The sequence below is a fragment of the Marmota monax genome, unplaced genomic scaffold (genome assembly GCF_021218885.2).
Source record: "Marmota monax isolate L192 unplaced genomic scaffold, Marmota_monax_Labrador192_F-V1.1 WCK01_AAM20220418_F8-fsc00006, whole genome shotgun sequence".
Taxonomy (NCBI): domain Eukaryota; kingdom Metazoa; phylum Chordata; class Mammalia; order Rodentia; family Sciuridae; genus Marmota; species Marmota monax.
The window spans coordinates 5,175,886-5,202,443 of NW_026693712.1; the positions used below are offsets into that span (position 1 = coordinate 5,175,886).

The following is a 26,558-nucleotide window of genomic DNA, read 5'->3' on the forward strand; positions in this document are numbered from 1 at the left end:
CCACTGAGCCACTTCCCTAGCCCAAATCATATGTTGCAGTTTTCTTTATTTTAATTTTATTATCCTTTTTGACACAAAGTTCTTAAAATTTTAGGAGTCATTTCTGTAAATCTCTTTTCAATTTTACGTTTTTATGCTACAAAGAAAAAAAGACCTTTTCTTAGCCATAATATTTGATGAATGTTTTTCTTTGGTATCTTCTAAGGTTTTTATCATTTCATTTTTTACATCTATTTAATATAGCCGAAAGACTTTACTATATGAGGTAGAGCTCAAACAATTATTTTTCAGCTGCTTAATGGACTGTTGAACCTCATGTCACCAATGACTTGATATGTCACCTTTATTTTAGTTACTAAATTGTATGTTAATGTCAGCTTCTAAACTCTATTCTACTCCCTCTGCCTTTCTTTTCAGTATTAGCATACTGTTTATTTTATTTTGTACATGAATATTAATAGTAGCCATCTTAAACATCTACTGCATTTATCTGTTGTATATTGTTTTAACAAAATATCTAATGCTGTGTACTTTACAAGGAAAATAGGTTTAGGTAGCTTGAAGTTTTGGAAGCTGAAAGTCCGAGATCCAGTGGTTCTATCTGTTTGGTCTCTGGTGAAGGCCTTCCTGGCTGCATCATAACATGGCAGAGAAGTACACGTAGAAGGGGCTGAGCCTGTGGGATGGCCTTGCTTTATAACGACTTGTTCTTACAAGAACTAACTCACTTCATGAAACCAGTATTAATCTCTTCTGAGGGCAGTGCTGCTCTGACCTAATCACCCTGTACTAGGCCTCACTTCTAGAAGTTTTACAACCTCAGCTCCACTGCATTGGGAACCAAGTTTCTAGCACATGAGCCTTTAGAAGACAAAACACATCCAAATCATAGCATCTACCAACTGCTGAATGGATTGAAAAATTATATACCCATACAATGGAATACTCCTCAGCAATTGGATTCTTCCAATAACAGATGAATTTCAAAAGCATTATATTAAGTGAAAATTAAGCCATATTTTATTTCATATATGACACCCTAAATAAGGCAAAACAACAGAAAGAAATTAATACAGTGTTTGACAAAGGATAGGGTAGGGACAGGGGTCCCAAGAAGACGTTATATGGGAAAAGATCTAGCACAGTGATAAATAACATCCTGGGTTAATTTAACTCTAGGCTCATTTATTATACTAGTATATATTGAAAGCCTGCTGTGTGCTGAGATGGGTATGGGGGGCATTCAGTGATGCATACGATAGAGAGGGCAGTTGAAGTCTCTCCATTCAAAAATATGTCAGTATTCAGTTGCATAAGCTCGCTGATTTGTCTTCAAATGTTGTGTCTTATCTGTGCTTATTGAGACAAAACATTAATTGTTGGTCTTTCCCACTTATTTTTATCAATGAATTTTGGAATCATTCTGCCAAATTACTCCCAATATTCTGAATGGTTTTTTTTTTTTTTTTTTTTTTTACATATGTTAAATATTTTTTACATTGGTAAGTGATTCAGTGAAATTTTACATTATTTAAGCTTCATGTTTTATGACTGGCGTTGTTCAGAGCTTCCTTTTTAAAAAAATATTTTGTAATTTAAAAGTTTTCTTTGTGGGCTGGGGCTGTAGCTCAGTGGCAGAGCACTTGACTAGTATATGTATGAGGCACTGGGTTCAATCCTCAGCACCACATAAAAAATAAACAAAAGGCATTCTGTTCATCTACAACTACAAAACAATTTTTTTAAACTTTTCTTTGCATAGAGACTATAACTATTTTATCCCTTGCCAAGAACGTCTCTCTTTCCACTCGTCATCCCCAGCTTAGCTCTCCAGGGCTTGGAATAGTAATAGCTCATGGTTCCTAGCATGCAGTTGGTAGGTAGTCTTAAATTTCAGTCTCAGGAACTCATCTTGTTCTGAGTTGCCTTAGTTTAATGGTAAGTTAGGAGAGAGGGCATCTGACTTATTACTCAGATGCCATCTCAGGAGGCACTGCTTCCTCGGATGCTTTCACTCTGGGAGAAGCAGAAGGAAAGAATGGGCCCTGAGATGTGGTTCCTAAGCCTAACAGTGTGGTTCTAAGACTCCAGAGGAAGAGGTCTGGCCGAGAAGAGAATGGGAATGAACAAAATGAGAAACTGGAAGTAGGAAGAAAGGAAACTTTAAAAGAAGATAGCTAAATGTTATATGTTAAAGTAATAGGGAACCATTCAGGGGGATGCAAATGAAAAGTGTTTTTTTTGTTTTGTTTTTGTTTTTTTTTTTTACTATTTTTGTGTATTAGGGAACAGAGTATGGATATGTATAGACATCAGATTCCAGTCTGTATTTGAGAACCTGAGGGATGTTTCATCTAATATTTTAGGTAAATAAGTAGAGATGAAGTATAAAAATATATTTATAAATAAAATGTACATAGAATATTATACATTCCAGGCCAGGGCTATTCAAAATGTGGTCTGAAGATTGCTGCTAGTTTACACACAGCTATGGATCTGTGATGCCAACGGGAAGAGAACTTGAGAGGACCATTTAGAAATATTAATAATAACAATTTACATTGCTCCAACCTCATTTTTTTATATATAAATATTTTTAAAAAGTTCTGGTCTGGGATGCATTGTAAACTTAAAAATTTTCCTCACAGTCAAAAAGTTCATGATATTCTTTGTTTTGAATGAGTATCTATGAATTTATGTACTAATTTGTTTCATGCAGGGTGTGGCTGGAAATCCTATGGTGAAGTCTGTGCTTGATAAGACAAAACATTCAGTAGAAAGCATGATTACAACGCTGGACCCTGGCATGGCTCCATATATTAGTATGTATATAAGTTAAACGTATCTGCCATGTTTTAAAGTGTGCATAAATGTCAGCCACTAATTGTAATTCTCAGTTCATTTCCATTGGTCATGTAATCAGTGGACATTCCTCTTATATTCTTGTATTAAGCTGTCCATCTTAGCTTTGGTGCTATTAATTCACCCTTTGCTTAGTCACCATTAAATAAGTTTTGAAAACTCCACAGAATAGACTGTAAAAACAATATGAATTTTTAGTGTCATTACTTATTTTCTTAAAAATATAAATTAGTACTGCTTTGTATTAATTTGTTTTATTTTATTCACTGTTGACATTTGAAGTGATGCTTTTGTTCATACTTGGTTTGGGATTTTTTCTAGTTGTTTTAGATAATGTATGTATGCTTAAGTCAAGATTAATATTTTTAAGGATGCTAATCTAGTTATTAATAATAAATGTTTACTGGATTTGTTGGGAGAACTATTTTAAATGCCTTTAAGCTCCTGTCACCAAGAATCCTTCAGACAGTTGGCATAGAGATACTCTCTATTATTTAGCTTTTGTATACATATTCAGTATGTAAAGTAATATCTCTTATCTAGGTCAGTAACCATTATTAGTAATCCTATAGAAAATCTTTTGTAAACCAGAGCTTTATTACAGGTACTCAAACAGAAATTTGTTTGTTTATATTTTTTATTATTTTTAATAGTTATATGTGACAGTAGAATCTATTTTTGATATACAATCACAGAATATATCTTATTCTAATTAGGGCTCCAATCTTGTTGATGTACATCATGGTAAGATTCACTATGCTGTATTCATATAGGTACATAGGAAAATTATTTTTAGTGTTAGTATAAAATCAAGAGCATTCACTGGTCTTAACTCTGTTGTTAGTTCACTGTCTAGTACATGTCAGTGGACAAGACCTAGCAATGATTAAGTACCATTTATTGAATACTTATTCTGCCAGGTACTAATTCTCATAAGAGTTCTGGAAGGTAGGTATTTTTCTCAAATTTTAGGTCAGGAAATTGAATTCAAAGATGTGTTAGTAATTATTTTGGGTCACATACACATAGCTTGGTGAAGCTAGATTGAATCCAAGTTTAATTTTTTACATTTTAGCCACTTTGCTTCCCTTGAAGTAGAAAATTCAATCAAAAATTAGACCAAGAAAAATGAGAAATTATACCCCATCTGATTCAAATGTATGATATGTCAAGATCATTGTACTGTCATGTGTAACTAATTAAAACAAATTAAAAAAATAAAAGAATGGCATATATAAGAAAAATACATAAATAAAAATAAAATAGTGCTGAGATATATCAAGTGAAAATACAAAGGCATCTCACAAGAACTCCTAGAAGCCAAGAAACCATGACAACATAGCTAATTTTGTATGTCCCTTTCTAAAATAAGCTGACTCATTGTGGAATGAAAAAAGTAGTCTTGTGATAATTCTCTGAATTAAATTATATCAAATAAAAAGTGCCTATGAAACTTAAAAAAAATTTAGACCAATTCAGTTGTTCTTTATGTTTATAACAGTCTAAGAATTGAGAAGTTTGACTCTCTATATATTTGGTTTTGTATATTCGTAATAACCAGTTTGACATACTTAATGCATTATATATATTCTTTTCTTCAGAAGTATGTATTTTGAATGAAGGAAAGAAATGTATATTTTTGGAGGTTTTGCTATTTTAATGGATGTAGTCTGTGTTAGACTGTAAAAGCAATTATTTAATCCTTACGGCAGGTGGTGGCAGGTAGTTTTCTACAAAGAAACAAGCTCAGTGACTTCCCCAAAGTAACAAAGCTGATAAATGATAAAGCCAGGACTCCAACCCAAGATAATTTCTCAAACCAGTAATCTGCACAACATCAAGAAAAAGGCATAAAATCAAAGGCGGGGGTGGTGAAGAAAGATATAGAAATGAAATTTCTGTTATTATGACAACATATAATTAGTTACCTTTAATATGTGATACAACAGTGTGTAAAAGCTGACACTTTACTGACAGCAAAAGCAATACCATTCTGATCTAACAAAACAATAAAACTTATGGCATTTTTACACAAATATGTTAGAAATCACTTGATATAAAATTTCAAATATATCAAAGAAATCATAAGAACTGTGAGAAACAGATTTTAATTGCCTCCAAATTGGATCTTTCTAAATTCTTTTAACTAGTTCTCTTTATTATCATTAAAGACAGGGCCACTCATCACAAACTGAAAAGCCTTTGAGCTGCAGCTGAATGGATCAGTATTTAGTGATAGTCAAGCTATGTCAATTATATTGATCTACTGTGTACATGTGCGAATATATAATAATGAATTTCACTATTATGTATAATTATACTCATCAATTTAAAAAAATGACATGTCCCACGTGGAAGAAAAAGTGAGAAAGGAGTGTTTATTCTTCTCTTTGCTATGTGACCCTTTGCTTGTAGGTTCTGATAACTGCTGAAATTCCCAGTTGAGAAGTGATCTGTGGAATATTACATAATCAAGGAGAAGGAGTCTTTGATAAAAAATAACCTTCAGTTGTTCCACAGATATTTAGTTGGAAAAAATAGCCTTGCTTTTGAGGCAGATGTTTTACTTACAAACATCTTTCATGAGATATCTCTTTTACCAAGGATAGCCATTAATGGCTATTAAATATCAGAATATACTGTGCTTAGAACCAGGCCTTTGAATTTACCATGCTGGTTGATCATCACTAATCTTGAAATCTGAAGTCAAAATGCTCAATCTGACAGTTTTTGAGTACTGTTGTGATGGCACATGTGGAAGATTCCACACCTGACCTGTGATAGGTCACAGTCAAAATGCAGACTCACTAAAAATAGTATGCCTTCCAGCTATGTGTATAGGTGTGTATGGAATAGACATGAATTTAACGTTTAGACATGGATCTGTCTTCAGAATATCTCATTAGGTATATATAGGTAAATACTACAAAATCTGAAAAATTCGGAAATCCAAAACACTTCTAATCTCCAACATTTTGGATAAGGGATAATACTCAACTTGTATCGCAAAATATTAGATTAAGATTTTTTAAAATAATGAAACATACTTGGTCAAATAGTTATATTTAGAAATAAAGTACAGGGTTTTAAAAATTAATTTATTTATTCTAATTAGGTATATATGACAGCAGAATGCATTTTGATTCATTGTACACAATTGCAGCACAACTTTTCATTTCTCTGGTTGTACATGATATAGTATCACACCACATGTGCAGTCGTACATGTACCTAGTGTGAGAGTGTCCAGCTCATTTTACCATCATCCCTGCCCTCATATCCTCTCCCCTCCACTTTGCCCAATTACAGTTCCTCCATTTTTCACATATCCTACCCACCCCCCTTATGTATCAGCATCCACTTATTAGAACATTTTTGGGATTGGCTTACTTCACTTAGCATATTCTCCAACTCCATCCATTTACCAGCAAATGCCATAATTTTATTCTCTTTTAATGCTGAGTAATATTCATTGTGTATATATAGCACAGTTTCTTTATTCATTCATCTATTGAAGGGCATCTAGGTTGGTTCCATAGTTTAGCTATTGTGAATTGAGCTGCTGTAAACATTGATGTGGCTGCATTACTATAGTATTCTGATTTTAAGTCCTTTGGGTATAGACTGAGGAGTGGGATAGCTGGGTCAAATGGTGGTTATATTCCAGGTTTTCCAAGGAATTTCCATAGTGCTTTACAGATTGATTGCAGCAATTTGTGGTCCCACCAGCAATGTAAAAGTATGTCTTTCCCCACAAATCCTCTCCAACACTTATTGTTGTTTGTATTCTTGACAACTGCCATTCTGAATGAAATGAAATCTTAAGAGTAATTTTGATTTGCATTTCTCTAATTGCTAGAGATGCTGAACCTTTTTTCATATATTTGTTGATTGATTGTGTATCTTCTTCTGAGAAGTATTTGTTCAGATCCTTAGCCCATTTATTGATGGGGTTGTTTGTTTAGTTGGTATTAAGTTTTTTGAGTTCTTTATATATCCTGGAGATTAGTACTCTGACAAAAACACAGGTTTTTAGTATAATTGAAAGTTAAAGTATTTGAACTGATGAATAAAATGTGGTATACTCACCTTTTTAAAATTTCAAATTTCATAAATTATTTCGGTTTTCAGATATGCTTAAATATTTTTATTAGGACAGTAGTGCATGTGTAATTTACAAATAAATGTGTGATAAATGCTTTTTTTAAAAATGATGAAGATGTAGAATAAAAAATTTGATGATCCCCATACTGAAACATTTCTTTGATAAAAAGCTTATGTTATGAGAGTTCTTGTTTTTAGTTCATAGTTTTTATGAAACTCTTTGATGCACCACTTGCCATTAGTAATAGTTTTTATTTTCATTTTCTGGAATATCACAAATATATAACTTATACTTCACAAGTTGGAAGTTTAAGTCTAGGATTGCTGTGTAGTTGAAGGACTGCAAACTGGCAAGCACATGGTATTAGAAGTTTCATATAATAAGTATCTGTTTTTATTAACTAATAACAGAATAATTATTTGTATTTATAATCTTAAAAATGCAATTAATGTCTCCACCCAAATTTTAATTAGAAGAAGCTTAGCTAAATTAGTGTGGTAGACAAATAAGCTGTTTTCATATCTGTTGTGTCATCAATTCCCAAATAAATAATCTGTGGAGTACTTTTAGGAACCATTATTAGATGCTGTAAAAGTATTCAATGAACAGATTAAATGTGGGAAGAACTTGGCTAAACTCATGATTTGTGAGATTTCTCAGAATCTCTGCTCTGTCAGTGTATGTTGTGAATTTCACAGAAGGGGATGCAGTGTGCAGTATCTCCCACAGTGTTTGACTACAGAATACTGTTTTCAGGCAAACTACTGTTGTATTCAGTAACATTTCATAGACTACCAAAAAATATCCTAGTTATGGCAGATATGATACTCAGAATTATTAGAAGGTATGTACCATTTAAGACTCCTTCATATACTGTATTAAATTCCTATTTTTAAAACTTAGAAAAAATTAGCAGTTTGGGGCTAATCACATGTTGGAATGAGATGCTCTTATACTTGATTAAAGGGTGAAAAATGTATCTGATTATATCAAATGGTGTGGTAAAAAGAGGGTTCAGGTCCTGACATGAGCACTAAACAGCAGTGTTGCCTAAGGCAAGACTTTGTCAGCTTCAGTTTCCTTAGCCATACAAAAATGGTAATGATTTTTATCTTGCCTGGTTTTATGAAGTTGGAGTAATTATGTAAATATTAGCATATGGTATGGTAGTAATTATGAGAATTTCATTATTTTAATTTGGAATTGTAATTTTTTTTGTAGAATCTGGAGGTGAGCTGGATATTGTGGTGACTTCAAATAAAGAAGTAAAAGTGGCTGCTGTCCGAGATGCCTTTCAGGAAGTCTTTGGCTTAGCTGTGGTTATAGGGGAAGCTGGACAATCTAATATTGCCCCACAACCAGTGGGCTATGCAGCTGGATTAAAAGTGAGTAAAAACACCTTTTTCCCTTTCAATTAATTTTTCATCATTGTGATAATGATGTTGTGGTTTATATGGAGCTAATTGTGTTTTTATAATGATGTTGAATTAATGATTACTTTTAGTTAGAAAATTCTTAGGTATATTGAAGATATAGTGGAGTTTTAATTTAAAGAAATCTAAGATAGGTTGTAATTATTGGTGGAAGGATTGAAATATACTCAGCACAAAAAGAGAGTCCCAAAAGAAATCTTTAAAACTTAGTAACAACATTCAGATCAGCACCTAGAATTATAATATATATTGAATCTCACAAATTTGTTATTATTAGTATTAATAATCCTGAAAATGTTAACGTTCCAGGAATTCTGCACTCTCCTCTTTAAGTTCTTTTTTCTTTGGTCTCTATTGTACTGTTACAGATAAATAGTGGCATACAAGCGTCTCTCCCAACTTAAAAAAGAAATAAGCCAAAGGAAGCACCACCAAATTCTTTGACCTCATTTGCCCTATACCCTACTACTTAAATTTGCTTTCTTTGAGAGTTGCCAACACTTTTCTCTAATTCTTCTCTTGCAGTCTCTTAAACCTGCCCCGAGCAGGTGTTTGCCTGCATCACTCCCCTGACAGTTCAGGGTTCTCCGTGCTATTTGACTTACCAGTGGCTTTCTAGACAGTTGTCTCCATCTCTTTCTTAATTTTTTTTTTTCACTTGTCTTCCTGATACCACACTTTGGCTTCCTGGTTCACTGTTTCCCTGATGTTTCTGTGCCTCTTCTCGGCCTCTTCTTGGTCCTCTTCTCTGTCTACTCCCTTAGTGATCTCCTACCTTTCTTGGTCTTAAGCCTCTTAGGTGTACCAGTAGTTCTGTTTCTGTCTCCACTGAGACCTAAGTCCTAATTTATATAAAACTTGCCCTTTGGATGACTTTCTTGAATATCTTAAATTTAATGCCTACAATTAAACTTTTTCTGTCCCCTAGACTTGCTTTCCCACTTGTCTCTGTCTCAATAGATGGCATTTCTATCCTTCCATTTTCTTAGGCAAGAAACCTTGGAATCATTCTTAGCTTCTCGTACTTCTCATTTATAATTCATTAAGAAATCTTGTTTGTGAGACAGATAGTTCTTGGCTTTTGTTCTGGTTATGTCTTAGGAGGTTGCCTCAGACACTGAATTAGGGCATACTGAACCATTGTTTGCAAGGGAAATACAGGATTACATTTTTGCCAGCCTATATTTTTTGTGCTCTGTTTAAATACATCTTTATATACATGTTTTTGGTGTTTTTTGTTTTGTTTTGTTTTGCTTCATTATATTGAAATGTTATAGGCAACAATACTGTAGCTCATGCTTGAATGAGATTTATTTAATACACACATTTTCTCCATGGGGTATATCACAGCCTCCTTGTGCTAAGGAACACTAGGCAGCATATAGCACTACACTTGGAGGCCATTTGAAACAGAGAGATCAACAACAAGCACAAAAATGCCAAACCAAGGCACTGATAGAGAAAAAGACACTTGTTTCCAGTACACAAACTGAAACAAGAAGGCACAGATAGTATTCTTTATTCATGTAATTGAAAATGTGCATATTGGGAAATGTGCATATCAGACAATTCAAATTTCTTGTGCTTCTGTGTATGTCTGATTTTGAGATAGCAAATACATTCTAGTGATGAGTAAAATTCACCGATACAGGATTCACAAATAATGAGGATAACTGTATTTGCAGTTAAGGAGAAATACGTTCTGGTATGACATGCTGGCCATAAGGAATGTATAATAGTGTACATTACTGAGACCATCTGAAAGCCACTTTACCTTATTCACTCTCTTCATAACAGAATGAGGTAACTAGCATAGCATATATCAAGTTTTGATTATAATTAGCTATTAAATATAATTATCCCACATTGATACTAGGTTATTTTAAATTGTACTGGATAGTGCTTTATGAATTTGAGGTACTTTTTCATGTTTAGTACTTTATTTGAATAGAATATGAAGCCCTTTACATGCCCCCCACCACCCAAAATCACTTTTCTGAATTTGAGGCTGTCAGGTAAAATGGTTACATTATATCTAAATATAGTGCATTATATACAATACAAATCAGATTACTTTTCATAATTATCTGTTCTTATAGAAGAATGCTGTGAAGAATACATGCACTTTGAAATGTTTCTACTTTCTGGGGGATTTCCCTTGAACTTGGCTTTCACTACACATTTTCAGTTAGAATTTCTATGGTTTACTCTTTATAAAATATAGCAAAGCTAACTGTGGACTGTGGGGTTTGTCTTCAATCTAATTTTGAAAAAAGTATGGTAAGTTAAATTTGTATACATAATAATTGTACATTTGATCAGTTGTGCACAGGTAAATATTAACATTATAAAAGATTATATTTACTTTAAAGATGCAAGTCACATACCTAAGACTGAGTTTGTACTTTCCAAATTTCAAGAGTGCTTTTGCAAATTAGAAAGTATTAATGATCTGAGAAAGAAGACTTTTCCAGATTTACTTTTAGAGAGGATAACCTGGATAAAATCCTAAAATAGAAACAGGTTATTGAACAAAGAAAATGGTAAGTACATTTCTTTGAACTTAGAGACTAAAGCAAGGGCTTTGTGTATTGTGAAGTACTATATAAATATGGAGGACAGTATTGGTATTACATAGGTGGGGTGGCAAAAAAAATTTATTCATTTAATTCTCTAGTAGTGGTTATTTGAATCTGGGAGATTAGAACTTGCCATTGTTGTATTAAGCAGTGACAATGTATGGCTTTGGGTTTCAAAGCAAAGATGGTGAAGACTGTAGGGGTTAGAGTAAGAATAGATGCTGAGATTGCAGGCATTCAGAAAGATGATTGGGTACTGAAGTATGAGCTTGTCATTGGGAAAAAGAAAGGGTGCAAATATACATATTTAAGAAGATAAAATGTATTAAAGATGGAGACGGGGACAGTTTACAAAATTTTAGCAGCACAAAAGAATATAAATTTAGAAAAATTGATCATGTAGAAAGCCTGCTTTTTCATTATGATTTTTAATGGGTCTTAAGTATTTTGTTTCATTAGATATTATTACACACAAGATACTTTAAAGCGACACTGAACTTGAAAGGCTGATAGGGAGTTTTTCCTCAAGAAAAACCTTATTTGAGAGTATTATTGGTAGTTTGGTTTGTTTCATGATTTTATTCATATTTGACAGATTTACTTCTGCTCTAAAGTTTTTGCCTTTAAAATTTAGATATGGTTTTTTTTTTTCACAATCTTTTAAATAAATAAAAACTACAGTTGTGGCTGTGGCTCAGTGGTAGAGCACTTGCCTTGTATATGTGAGGCACTGGGTTCAATCCTCAGCACCACATAAAAGTAGATAAATAAAGATATTTAAAAATATATACATATTTTAAAAATATCAAAACTAATATTTTTATTAATTTGTCAGGTTTTTTTATTGTTGTTGTTGTGTGTGTGTGTGAGAAACAGAGGGAGCTAATGAGAAAAAAAATTAATGTAGAATCTTAAAATACAAAACTTAACCAGTTTGTTTTTTCATCCTATCAGATTTTATTTGAAGTGAGTGGTTTTTCTGAACTAAACTTAATTTGCCCCTTTAAATATATGAAATAATTTAAGGAAATGAATCAATTCAGCCAAAATTAAAGTTAGGAAGTTTCTGAAACTTCTATGCCAGGTATTAGTTTTATCAAAAAGCAAATCATAGCTATGATCAGTGTTTCATAGCTTATTTTCAACAAATAAAGATATAGATAATACCTAGAAGCCATTTCAAGATGTGTAAAAGTATAGTTACTTATCTGAACCAAGTTGCCTAGTATAAATTCTCAGAGTACAATGTAAGCTCTAGGACCCTTCTGTTTCGTAGCTCAGTTTGATGATTATTTCATTGTGAGCTCTAACTTACCTAATTATTGATCCCTCCTACAGTATAAAATTTCATTCTTAGAACATTTGTGAAGAATGATTGATGTTAAAGTATCTTGTAATTCCAATGAAAGAGGCCACATTTAATTAATGTAGTAGTCAGAGGGAAAAAAAAAGGCCAGATATGACTTCATTTTCATTTTCTCTTTTGGACTCCACAAACAAAAAAAGAATTAAATTTTTCTGCTTAGTTTATCATCTTGTAGCTTGCAGGTACCAGTTAATTTGGTGAATATTTTGTGAATCATATTAAATATAAATTCTGCACTGTGGGATAGTAAAAAGTGAAGAGACAGTCTCTATTCCCTGGAAGCATGATATCTAGGTTTGATGATGCAAAATCCCACTAATCTATTTGTTGTTTTTTTTTAAATTAACATGTATTTGAGTTTCATTTCTTTTCTTTCTTTCTTTTTTTTTTTTGTGTGTGTATGTGTGTGTGTTGCTGGAAATTGAACCCAGGGCATTGTGCATGCAAGGCAAGCACTTTTCTACCAACTGAGCTATGTCCCCTGCCCTTAAGTTTTTTATCAATGAAGAATTTAGCCATAACTCCTTCCTGAGATGAGTGAATTAGGGAAATTTATAATATCTACTATAAAGAAATAAGTTCACCTTACCTATTATGTTTTTTTTTCAGAGTCAGCAGTTGCCTCCTTATTTCAGTGTCATTAGATTTAATGGCATTGTATTTATACTATTTATATAATGAACATTTGCCACCTAGGCCTTGGGAAGCCTTTATTTTCTTTTCCTTTAGTTTTTCACGTAGCAAGTTCTTACTTGAATGCCTGTTAGGTTAGGCTCTGTGCTAGAGCAAGCAAAAATATCTGGTCTTGATTTTATTGTAGTTTAAATAATTTCAGTTTTCCAAGGTAGTGTCTTAAAATGTTGTACCTGTTCTCCTAGAGTGGTCATGTTCTCTTCATTTGTCTTAAAAAAATTTATTTGTCCCTAAAAATGTTCTAGCCTTCTTAATTTTCATTTGAATGAGATTGATCATTTTTTCTTGTTCTCTTTGTTTAGCTCTTCTTTCCTTAAAATTGGTATATTATCATCACTAATTTTGTTCAGAAATGGGATGATTTTAAACACATTGCCTTATGAACATTTTTATCACTTCATTCATGAACTGATTCAGATAAAAGTAGTAAACATGAACCATTCCTCACTAATCCAAATTTTAAATTCTTATTGTGTGATATATGTTTAGTGCATGATTTTGAGTTATCTGTGCAGTGTTCCCAACCACTCAGTTTTGCTTCATTAATGGTAATTATTTCATGAATAAGCTTTGGTATAAACATATTTTCATGTTTTTATTGTAAATAAAATAGTCATTTTGATGCATGTATATTTAAATGAAATTATTAAAAAAAGAGAGAGAGAGAAAGCATTTGCCTACATAAAAAGTCAAGAGAATTGGCTAAGAAACTACTGGGATTGATAAAATTTTATTTAGTAAGATGGTCTCTTGCCAGATAAACACTAAAAAATGCAATTTTCTTATATTAGTGTTCAGTTAGAAAATGTAATTTAAAATAATCAATTTAACAGTGGTAGCCAGCATAATAGTACAGAAGGGAATAATTTAGGATGTGTTCCCCAAACTCAATACTAAGCGAATTTGATTGGACTTTTTCAGTTTTCACTCTATATTTATGTATTGTTTGAACATTTATAGTGAGTATATCTGTGTTTGTTTATAAATGCTTGCAAATATTATGTGTGTAATCATAAAATAGTATATTTTAGAAAAATGGTTTCCAGTCTATGCTGTTGTTTTTTAGGGTGCCCAGGAACGTATAGACAGTTTGCGACGAACTGGAGTGATCCATGAAAAGCAGACTGCTGTGTCTATAGAACACTTCATTGCAGAATTGCTGCCTGACAAGTAAGAGACTTATTTCTCTTAGAAGCAAAATAAAGTTGGGTCTGGGAGTTCATACGGAATGCCAAGCAAAAAGTATTATCTCCTATTGTAGAATCAGAAGGAAAAGTGTGTTCTGATGCTGGCTCCATCCCTTACCCAGCTGTGTCCTGTGTAGCTTAGCTGAAACTTCTATCTTTGCTTCTGTTTTTTTTTTTTTTAATTATAAACAGAGATAATAACGCCTGCTTTCTAAGATTGTGCTGATGATTGCTAGATAGTACTAAATATAAGATGATACAGTGTTGGTTATAATGACCTTGGGTAGAAAACACAGTCCTTCAACATGATGAATTCAAAATAATGGAAGGCACAAGCAAGACCGCTTGATGGCAGTCACTGAGTTTGAGTTTCTACTGAGTGAACTCTCTCATGTATTTAGTTTAGAAAACTTCCAAATAGCATAATTGATCATTGTTTTTGAGGGCTCTTTTTTTTCCCCCAATGGGAAAACCTTTGTGGATATGCTAAGTTACATTTTGTTGTAATAACTACCCTTTGTTAAAAAATCTTTCTTTTTAATTGCATTGTGGTTTTGTTAATTTTTTTTTTTTTTGGTATGTTTGGTATAGAATAACAATGTGCCTAGTACTTTGTGGCTAATATGGAAAAAAGAAAAGAAATGAAAACTCCTCTGATTTTGAGGGCATATTAGATAGCCAGTTGAGAGAAGAGTTATGTACAAGTGAACTGCTTTATATGATTATATAAAAATTATCTAATTTTTACTAATATAATATTATATGAAGTTTCAGTGGAGGTAACTCAGTATGGAAATAACGTCACATGAAATTCAGGAATGGTTAAGACTGGAACTGGAATTTGAAAAGGAGGTAAAATTTGGATAAGTAGAAAGAAGTAGGTAGGACATTCTGGGTGGAGGAAATGTTTGAAGGTAATTAAAAGGTATTCTAGGGTTAGCAGAGGTTTCTTGAATAGGATTTCAAGAAGTGGGGACAGTTTGTGAAGAGCTTTGCATTCTAGGTTGAAAAGTTTGAACTTTGTGAGCACAATGATGATTATTTTGTTTTCCCTCTCTAGTAACCTTTTACTATTTATTTAATGATTACCTCAGAAATTACAGTGTGCCTTTTTGGTGTATTACATTATAATAAAAGCTATGATAATCCTAGAATCACTTTTAAAGCTGTTCATCTCTCTTTTTTTTTTTTTTACTTTTTGCAGTATTCTTGTCAAGTATCTTAATTCTGCATATGTTTTAAACTCCTAAGACATCACTAGTATTGTTTTGTGCAGTCAGTATTCATTTATTATGATTCTGAAGTTCTTCCTACATTTTTGTTTTTCTGTCAGTAATCTTCCCTCTGCCTAAAGAACTTCCTTTGATACTACATTATAATATAGGATTACCCACTGTGAATTTTCTTCGCTTTTACTTACTTGAAATTGCTTTAATTCATCTTAATTTTTGTTGGATGTAGAAATCTAGCTTGGTAATTCTTTCAACACTTTCAATTAAGAAGTCAGCCATGGTGGGCACGGTGGCACATGACTGTAATCCCAGCAGCTCAGGAGGCTGAGACAGGAGGATCGTGAATTCAAAGGCAGCCTCAGCCTCAGCAGTGGCGAGGTGTTAAACAACTCAGTGAGACCCTGTCTCTAAATAAAATACAAAATAGGGCTGGGGATGTGGCTCAGTGGTTAAGTGCCCCTTAGTTCAATTCCTGATACCAAAAAAAAAAAAAAAGAAGTCAGCCATCATCATATTATTTCATTTGTGTAAAGATAATTTGTTGTTTGTTCTGGCTGCTTTTAGGACATTGTCATTTTGTTTTTGCAGTTTTTCTGCGGTATGCCTAGGTATGTTTGTCTTGTTCGCTGGCCTCCTTTTATAATTCTTTTTTCTGGAGGAACAGGGAGCTTACTAAGCTTATTGATTCTGTAGATTGATGTCCTTCATCAGTTTGGGATTCTAAATCACTCTTTAAGACTTGCTGCTTTGTCTAGGACTCATATTACAACTTGTTCACCTTTTGACAGAGTCACACACTTTCCACATTGTCAGGTTTTTATTCCAAACTCTGCTTTTTCTATTTCCTCATTAATTTCTTCCTTCTCTAGTCCACTGATCCTGCCTACTGTGTCCAGCCTGTTGGGCAGCTCATATGTTAAATTCTTTTTTAAAAAAATAAATGTATTTGCTGAGTATCTACATATATTCATCTCTTTTGACTATCTTTCTTCTTCGTTCAGTTATTTTGCATCAGTTATTTTAACTCCTTGTCTGTGAATCCTAATATTTGGGACTTTAGTCTCCTTTTCCTTCTAGTCTGTCCCTGAATATGGTGCTGTCCCTGAAGGCCTACTAATCTTCAAAAACCAGATGTTGTTTAGAAAACACTCCAGAGTCCTCAGGTGATGTTGAGAAGTACATACCTTTCTCCTATAAGCAGAGCTGTATGAGGAAGCTGGCAGTGTGTGTTTTAGTCACAGTCTCAGCTTTGTCAGCTTAAGGCTTTAAGCTGGGAAAGGAAGGTTTTTTGTCCTCGTGTTTTGTCCTTATTTCTGCAGCTCTTCAGTTTTTCTCAGTATATGATGTAACTCATGTAGCTTTTCACCGGGAGCACTGACCTGCCATAAATTCCTCCATCACACCTTAATGTGATATTTCCCCCCTCAAATACCTTTTAAGCAAAATAGTAGAATACTACAAAGACCAAGAATGCTAAATACTAAATAATATCAGGAAGTCTGGTGATGGTTGCTAGTATGGATTAAGGAGGAAAGAGGACAGAGGGTTTGTGACAGTAAAGTACACAGAGTGCTGAGAGAGGGAAGAGAAGACAACAGAGTAAAAGCTAGAATCCCCAACACTTGATCTTTCATACTGTTGCTACTTTCAGAGTTCCTGGAAATAAATGCACAGAAAATAAATTCAAGAAAATGCATGCTTAGAACTGAGTCTAGAAAAGACAAATTCAGGAAAAGCAAGGCAGTTGAAGAAGAAATACAAGGTGTTTGGCCCCTAAAAAGGAATAGAGCTTGTTTAGGACGGGGAGAGAAACTGAAAGTTTCCTTAGAAAGAAGCACTGGGAACAGAAGTGGAGGAGTTGTGGGGAGGGATAATGGTGATTGCAGTTTCATGTTGACTGATTTGAAGAGAAGGGGGAAGCCAATCTCTAGCATGGTAGTATTTTAAAGAATAAGGGACCCTGAAGTTCTGATGTGCATTCACTTGCATGACAAGAGAAATTCTATTATGCTTCAGTGACTCTGCTTCTCATGCTTAACAGTTTAGTCAGTATACTATTCATGATAGACATTACTGTACACAAATCATGCAAAATAATGCAAAATAAAATTCAGCTAAGCTTGGCTTTGTGGATATTTCATAAATACATTTTCTTGAGTAAGAAAAATTATTGTAACAAAATATGAAATATTGATTAGTATACCATATAAAATAAGTCACTATTTAGTTATTTATTTAGGCACTGGGGATTGAACCCAGGGGTGTTCAACCACTGAGCCACATCCCCAGTCCTTTTTTATATATTTTTGGGGATAGGGTCTTGCTAAGTTTCTTAGGACCTTGCTAAATTGCTGAGGTTGGCTTTGAACTTGGAATCCTCCTGCCTCAGCCTCCAGAGTCACTGGGCCACTATGCCTGGCCCTTTGTAGTGTTTATTTTGAGACAGAGTCTCATCCAGTTGATCCTGGAACTTGCCATCCCAAGTAGCTGAGATTAGAGGAGTGATCTACCATGCCAAACTAGTGGGTTAACCTTTTATGGAATTACATTTTAGGATAAATTAGATGATTGAAAAATTTTATTTATGGATATTAGAACATTATAAAATATTTGTAATAGTGTTCTCAATTTGTAGCAGTTTTAGGATATGAATACTATAGGCATTACAGATTGCTATTTTAATATTCAGCGGAGTTGCTTATATTACTCCATATTTTACTTGTTTTTTTTCCCTGAATATGTAAATAGTCTCCCGACACACTGCACTTTATTAAATGTGCATATTTTTAAGAATAGAGATTATTTTCCTGCTCCTATGCTTTTGTTGTTTAAATTCATGATTTCACGGTGTCTGGTTGTTTCATAATTCATGTAATAGAGATTCTGGTGTTGCTGTAATTGTCTTAACAACTCAGTATTAGAAACTTTAGGTGATAACTTGAAACTTGTGCTTTTTTATAAGTATTTTTTTAATAGACTTTATTTATTTATTTAGTTAGTTAGTTGTTGATGGGCCTTTATTGTTTTTATATGTGGTGCTGAGGATGGAACCCCATGCCTCACACATGCCAGGCAAGTGCTCTACTGCTGAGCTGTAACTCCAGCCCCTATAAGTATCTTTCCCTCTGGAGGAACTTTTTAAAAATTGCTAATAACTTTACTAATTGGTTGAATATTAATGAAATTGGTAATATATTAACTTTCTCATGTTGAGCCTAGTAATATTTTTAAAAATATCACTCATGAGAAGCTGTTATACTCATGTTTGAATGAATATAAGTTTATCTGTTGCATATTTAAGCTCCCAGTTTCCATTGTTTCCCTGTCTTAGCAAGGGGACCTTTAAACTTTTCCTTTGCTGTTGTTCTAGATTGTTTTTCTCTTCTTGGAATTTAGCCAGCCAAGAAATTTTTTATGTTGTTTTTATGGATTGTCTTCTTACAGGTTAATTTTTCTTTTAATTAGTTTGTTTTTCCTTTTTGTTTGTTCACTGTAACGTATTTAGCAGGTAATCAGTATGAAACTCATGTTCTGTTGCAGGTGGTTTGACATTGGTTGTTTGATAGTTGAAGACCCTGTCCATGGCATTCACCTAGAAGCTTTCACGCAAGCCACACCGGTGCCTTTGGAATTTGTACAACAGGTTGGTTTTCTTGGCTTTTTCATTATGCTCCAGAGAAACTTGCAATATTATCCTTCAAATTTTAAATTTATTTTTTGTTTAAAATGTTTTAATTTTGTTTGTTTTATTTCTCTTTTAGTCTGTTTCTTTGTGCAGATCTCTGGTCATTCCATGTCTTACTATTTCCCTGTTTTTGTTTTCTACCTGTTTTTGAGAGGTATACATTCAATGGCCAATTGTCATTTGCTTCTTTTTTTTTATGATTATGTTTCATACTCTGAGATCAGAATGTTTGCTTTTCTGCTTATGTCCACATTTCATTTACTTTCCTCTTTATTTCACATCTTTACTTTCACTGTTATCTCTATTTCCTTTTTCTTTCATCTGATCTTCCTTTCTAGTTACTCATCTTTAGTAACAAGTCAGTATTAGAAACTTTAGGTGACAGGTATGTCTTTAAGGTTGTTGACTGAAAATAGATTTAACCATGTACCTATCTGTGTAGTTTCCATAAGATTGTAAGCATAAGTAATGATCCTTCTATATTTTTGTATAAATTTTTTCTAATTCTCTAATGGACAAAATGGAACATATATCTATACTGAAATTTCTGTACTGTTAAATGGCATTTAAACTTTTTTCCCCTCTTACAATTATTTGGCACATGTCGGCATTTGAGAATCTGAAACTATTGGCATTTGAAATTACTGGGTTTTCTCCCAAGAATATGCATGTATACAGTTACATATTAATTTGGCATGTGAGTTTATCAAATTGCTAAAAGCAATCACTGGCCTTTTATAGGTTTATGGTTTCGAAAAGGGACCAAGAATTAATGCTTGGAATTTTGAAATTTTGCTGAAACTTATTTATACCATAATTTCTTTTCAGAGGGTTAAGAAAACCATTTTATAGATGTTAACTAAATTCACTCCAATGAGAAGGTGATTAAAAGATTGTAAATGAATAATAGATTACTGTTGTTCCATTAACTTTTAAAAATTAAATAAAATGATAGATTTTTCTAGAAAAATATAAATTTTACTTGTTGCTTCAAGAGTATTAGGTTGAACCATACAAAGTTGCTGTCATTCATAGTCAAAAACAGTCAAATGTTGTCACTTCCATATGATTCAACCTAATTACCTCAGCGAAGCAGTATAGTGAAAGAATTCCATCTAATCAGAAACCCTCCTACAGAATATTCACAGGTGATGCTCGTGGTGATAGAGCATCTCTGTTAACGCCATAGAAAATTTTAGTCCTATCACTTAAGAATTAAAGGTCAGAATTATTGGTAAAATTAATAAATAAAATTTAGAAATACATTGGAAAAACATATACCCTGACCATAAAGAATTGATTCCAAGAGTCAAAGAACCATTTGCCAATAGCAAATTAGTTTAGTAGTTCAACATATGAACAGAGTAAAGAATAAAAAGGATTTCAGTAGAATTGAAGGTATTTGCTAGAAATATTAAGTGTACTATTAAATAACCTTTGTTAATTAAGATTAGAAGGATATAAGTGTACCAGAAAATCAAAGTACACTTCAGATCTAATGATAAAACATAGAAACCTGATAATTACAAGGGTGTTCCTATCACAGCCATTGTTAACGTTGCTGTAGATCGAGGTCAACACACAGTGGCCCACAGTCAAATCTGGCCTGCTCCCTGTTTTTGTGAGTGAGTTTTATTGGAACACACCCTGCAGTCTGCTTACATGTTGTTTATAGCTGCATTTGTACTGCAACAGCAGAATTGAGTAGTTGTCATAAAGACTTTTTGGTTCCCAAACCTAAAATATTTACTCTCGGGCTCTTTCTAGAAAAAGTTTGCTGACCCCTGTGATAGATGTCTGACCATTTTAAAAAGACAATTTTTGTTTCACTTTTAGGATTATAGATTGGAAAAAAATAGACATGATACTCAAAGAACAAAGTGGACCTACATATACTAGTATCTAAAGATACCTATGACATATTGCTAAGTAAATGTCAAAGCCAACACAGCTAGTATGATCCTACCTATTAACAGGTACATATATACCCTTTAAAGTATATATAAATGAATAGAGGGAAAAGGCATGGAAAGGTGCACAGCAGGCTGTTAATGTGGTTAACTGAAGAGTGATATTCAAAGGGTGGCATTTACTTTTCATTCTATTGTCTTTTTTTTTTTGCCACATGGTTTTAACATTCAGAAGATACAGTAGTGTGTGCGTTGAAATGCCTTCCTTTTATTTCTAGCTATTCAGCTCTTTATATTTCTTTTTATCCATCCCGCAATATGTTAAGTTTGTGCTACTGAATTATTGGAATTTTTTAATTTAAGGGAATAGAAATCAGCCTTTAAAGGAATAACTGTTACCATCAGTAGATATAGTAGTGAAAATGTGGAAAAAGTTTTATGTAATTTATGCTTGATAAACTTAAATGCGAACGATTCTTCCTTCTCCCACTTTACAAGCCTGCTATTCTGGATTTTTGCAGATAATATCAAATATATTGTTCCTCAGAAGTGTGATCCTTGGCCTAACATCTTAAATATTGCCTGCGAACTTGATAAAAATGTTGCCTCTCAGGCCCTACCCAGAGCTACTAAATAAGGATATGCATTTTAACAAGAACTTCTTGGGATTTATGTTCATATAGCAATTTGAGAGGCACAGTTTTATAGTGTCTCTAGAGACCTTAATCATTTTTCTGCCATGTCTCTTTCATACAGTCAGATACTGACAGTGCAATACATATTTTGGAAAACAACACTGGAGCAGGTTTTTCAGATGGTGTGCTGTTTCTGTCAAATTTACTTGAAAGCTGTTTTATATATGTTTTGTTTCTCCTGGAACCAGCTATGGAGTTTCCAATTAGATTTCTTAGTTAGGGTGTGAGAAACTAAGGTTTTTTGGTGGAGGGAAGCCCCTCAGATAGTAATACCCACCACATTTGGGGATCACTGTACAGTAGATCCATTCTACGTGTGGATGACCTCCTCTGACCACATCTAATGAAAAACCACACCATTTCTGGCTTTTGAGTGGAAGCAGATATAGCTAGGTTGGGCCAGCTACAAATGATATAATAATGATTGTTGCTGTCCTAGAGTGGACATTACTTGACATGCTAATCATGTTTCTGGGGATACTTTCTACAGACTAATCATGCAATTTTGAAGCCTTTATTATTGCAGTTTCCTTTTTTTCTGGTTGCAATTTTATGGTTATAGAATGATAACTTTAGCAAAGATAATAATCTAGTGACACTGAATATGGAACTAGAATTTAAGTCGTCTGACTCTGAGCTCTGTATAGGTGCAGCTCTGAGATTTAAGACTTATACATGCTCAAGGCCCTAGGTTCAACTCCCAGCACCACACACACATGCGCACATGCACGCATACACACACACACACAAGATTATATTTGAGCAACAACCAAAGAGCATAATGGTGTTATTTTTTAACAAAGTAGATAAATGCTGTATTATTTTGATTCTTTCATGGCCTTGTAACTTCATACCATTGCCTGTATAACTGTGTCTCAGGATTTGTCATAATCTATATTAAAAGTAACCTGAGAGATGTTACTTTGAGATGTTACATATCGAATTCCAACATTTTAATGCATTATAAGTAATATGGATTTTGTTTCTCTGTAGGCTCAAAGCCTAACTCCCCAGGACTATAATCTGAGGTGGTCAGGCCTTTTGGTGACAGTGGGCGAAGTTCTGGAAAAGAGTTTACTGAATGTCAGCCGGACTGATTGGCACATGGCTTTTACTGGCATGTCTCGTCGACAGATGATCTACAGTGCTGCCAAAGCAATTGCAGGCATGTATAAACAGCGCCTGCCCCTTAGGACCATGTGAGGGAAGACCTGTCTAGGATACTGAGACTTTCTTCACTTTTAGCTTGATGTCGTTATACCTTCTTGAATAGTTTCAATGAATTTAACAGTTTTGTAATTTTCCTGTAGGCTGTAATTTTTTTTTCTAGAGAGGCATGTTATCATTCCAATAGAAGAAAAGAAATAGATCCTTTTTATAATCATATAATTATGCATATAGTTCTCAGAAAAAAATATACAAATATATTTATAGCACAGTTTAATATACCAAATTCATATAGTGGAAATTCATGTGCAAAGACATTTAATTTAAAGATGTGTACTTGATTGTTTTGTTTTTAAAGAAGACATAGTTAATTAAGGAACATGTCTATTGAATATTCTTTAAAAACATTGTTCTTTTTGTTTTTTTGTATGTGCACATGGCCTCAGGTCTGATGGAGAGCAGCTTGCTCAACAATTTACCTTAGGACACCTACTTGTATTTAGAGAGATGTCACACATTTTTATGCATGTTTTATACAAAGTGAGCCAAATACAGAATTGATCATTTCTGTCTAGTCATCATGTACACATACAATCTGGAAAGTCATCCTTGTTTCCTTTTTTTTAAAAAACTAAGTTTTGGCATTTTATAGATTTATACTATGAACATTGGGTAATACATTTTATTTTTTCATTGCTATATGACAACTAAAGGGCGAATAATTTGAGTATATTTTAGATCAGAGTATTCATATTATTTTTGTATAATACTTTTCAGTACTTCCAAGAATAAATTCTGACAGTGGCCATTTTATGTGCTTCCACCCATTCTCCAAACTTTTACAAAAGACATTTTTGAGAGGTGATTACTTTATTGCCTATGAGAGGGTATGCCTCAGATTTTAAGTATGGTTGCTTCTTCTTTCATTTGCCTTAAGCACAACTTTTCTAACTGCCATTCTGCCTTTATTTTTTATGGAAATTTTCAAATAAACTATTTTATATTCAATCTGGTTTATTTAGTTCGTTATGTTTGTATTTAATGAAAGCTTTTCCCCCCTCAAGTAATATATTTTACAGTTGGGATTTATATAAATAAAAATTAAGTAAATGTTTTTTCTTGTATAGTTGAACTCTATGCAACTTCAAATAACTTTGATAATAGTTTCACATATAAACGTAATTTTATTTACTCTTCTATACTGTTATTTTGATGTAAAAGAATTAGCACAATCTGGCAGTTTTATAAAGGGTGATGAAGGTTGTATCCTGCACTGTCTTCATATGTAAGGTTTGCTTTGTGTTAATGTTATTTAAAGTAATTATTTCATTTTCCCCCCTTTTTTTACTTGAGAGTGAGAAGAATTAAGTATTCATTTTGAAACTATAATGTATGTTCATTTCTGAGCACCATAAAGTGAAATTCCAACTTTTATATCATTCAGAGTAATGAGAAACAGAAACAAGACATAACAAGTTGCTGTGGTGCACTTTTGTTTGGGGTAATAGGATCAAAATACATTTTTCCCTCTTTGTGAGTGAAAAGAGAAGCCTTTTATACTATTTTCCTCGCTCCTTTAAGTCCATCCTTCTCTAACAGTATTTTATCAGGGCTTTGGCCCCATGACACAAACAGTCTACTGTAGACTGAAGACAAGTATGCCCAAACTTAAAATATTTCTGCTACTTTCCCTCCTACTATAGGGAAATTTTATAGAGCCTAAAAATCTGAGTTTTTCTTTCCATTTTTGTTTTCCCAAGTCTAAAACATCTTATTTGATATCATTGAGGATTGTTCTGATAGAATCACAAACATTGCCATTTCCTGGAATCCTCAAATTTCTGGAGCAGAGCTGCTCCATGGCTAGGTTGGAGCTTGATAGTGTTCCTGTACCTAGTTATTGGTGAGCCTTCTGCTGCTTTCTGAACAGTAGGAGTGGGAGAGGTGGAGGAGAGAAGGGCAGATAGAAGAGAGAAGTACATGCTTTCGTCTGGCCTCCGTGTCCTTGGCCCAGTTCTCTGAAAGGCAATAGAGCATGGCTGACTCCACATTCTCAGCTTTCCCAACCTCCTGGAATTTCCCTTTTACATTATGATCAAGGAAAGTAACTTGCTCTCTCCTGGCAGCTTAGCCAGACAGTCTTGCTGTGATCATCAATCTTAAGGCCAGAGCCTCCATCTCCTCTGTGCCTTTTCTTCTTGTCCATTTCCTTAATAACTCCACAAGAACATTTTGGGAAGTTGTGAGTAGATAGCTATTTGCTTTTTTTCTTTCCCAAGCTTTTAGGAAAAACCTGTCTTTAACACAGTTTGTTATCATTATTGTGGTAGCTTGAAATTTTTTTTCTTCTGAAGAACCCCAGATTATTGAGTTTCATGTTTTATGTATTTTAATCCAAGTTGTTGAATTCTATAAGCTTGTACACTTATTTAAATTGGTGCGAGAAAAATAGGAAAAATGCTGAAGATTAATTTAACATCAACCTCAGATTATTGCTCAGTTCCAGGTTTCTCCTTGTATTTTTTTTTTTATTGTATTGGATTTTTTTTCTTGTTTGTTTCTTGTTGTACTAGGGGGTAGAATCCAGTACCTCAAGAACACTATGGGAGCCCTCTACCACTGGGCTGTAACCCCACGCCCCTATTGAGTTTTTGAGACACCCATGGACCTGGCTATGCCATGTACTTCTTAAGTTGGAAAGGCCTTGGGTGATGCTGGTAGTTTCATCTTCTGATTCTTTGTTATTATTGCTTTTTCATTCTTTGTTCCTCAGTCTTTTGAGGATTAATGAAGTAGAAAATTAGGATGTAAAAAGGCAAAAAGATAGTATGGTAGTAAGTGTGAGTACATTTAAGAGTATAAATGAAACTGTATAATGTATATCTATTCGAATTATGCAATTAGCAATTACTCAGGGTCGACTAAATTAACATGCTGTTGAATTTATTCTGTTCCTTGGCTGGAAAAAAAATTCAAAATAGGACTTTGTGACTTATGAAGCCAAATTGATAACATTCTATGTTTAAAAGTTGTTGGGTTAAACATAAATTATGTGGATTTTTACTTCTGGGACATGGTGTTCTTTTTGTGATATTATGCAGAATCATGTGTTAGATAAAATCAGTTTTGTAAGTATGTACATATTACATAAATAAATACTTATTTCTCAAAGGTGTATAGTGATTTTTAAAATACTAACTTATATTGATACTACATTAGATATTACTTTTTTATCTGAAGTGATTACTGATTGTCAAGAGTTCTTACAGAACAGCAACTTCAAACACCATCTTTCTGGTGGAACTGTCACATTCAAATACACCACAGTTGGTAGGGTCAGGGTTAGAGAAAGAGCTATTAGGAGAGATATACATGAGAAATAAAGGTAATAGGCAAGAAGTTAAGGCTTGTGCTTCTCTGGAAACCTTTTTAGTACTGGGTTTAATTTATCCTTGACCTCCAAAAGTGTTTTTAAATAATTTTATAATATTAATTTTAGGTTCATGAAAAATTAATTGAGAAAGGTACAGGGATTTCCCATATGCCCCTGTCTCACAAATGCATAGCCTCATCCATTATCAAGGTTTCCCACCAAAGTGGTTCATTTGTTGCAATCAAGAATCTCATTGATGCATCATAATCATC

At 33.4% G+C, this 26,558-nt stretch overlaps 1 protein-coding gene across 3 annotated transcripts in view; it reads left to right on the plus strand.

Annotated features, from left to right (window-relative positions):
• The window catches only part of Prrc1 (proline rich coiled-coil 1), a 43,973-nt gene that overhangs the window by 8,305 nt on the left and 9,110 nt on the right, over nucleotides 1–26,558 (plus strand). For 2 of the 3 annotated variants that reach the window (XM_046460339.2, XM_046460340.2), the window contains exons 5-9: nucleotides 2,720–2,822; nucleotides 8,188–8,351; nucleotides 14,104–14,207; nucleotides 18,997–19,099; nucleotides 22,740–26,084. In XM_046460339.2, the coding sequence (XP_046316295.1) occupies nucleotides 2,720–2,822; nucleotides 8,188–8,351; nucleotides 14,104–14,207; nucleotides 18,997–19,099; nucleotides 22,740–22,949 (684 nt within the window). In that variant the 3' untranslated portion in view covers nucleotides 22,950–26,084. Of the gene's footprint in view, nucleotides 1–2,719; nucleotides 2,823–8,187; nucleotides 8,352–14,103; nucleotides 14,208–18,996; nucleotides 19,100–22,739; nucleotides 26,085–26,558 lie in introns of those variants that run through there. The other variant, XM_058584210.1, reaches the window with a different exon arrangement.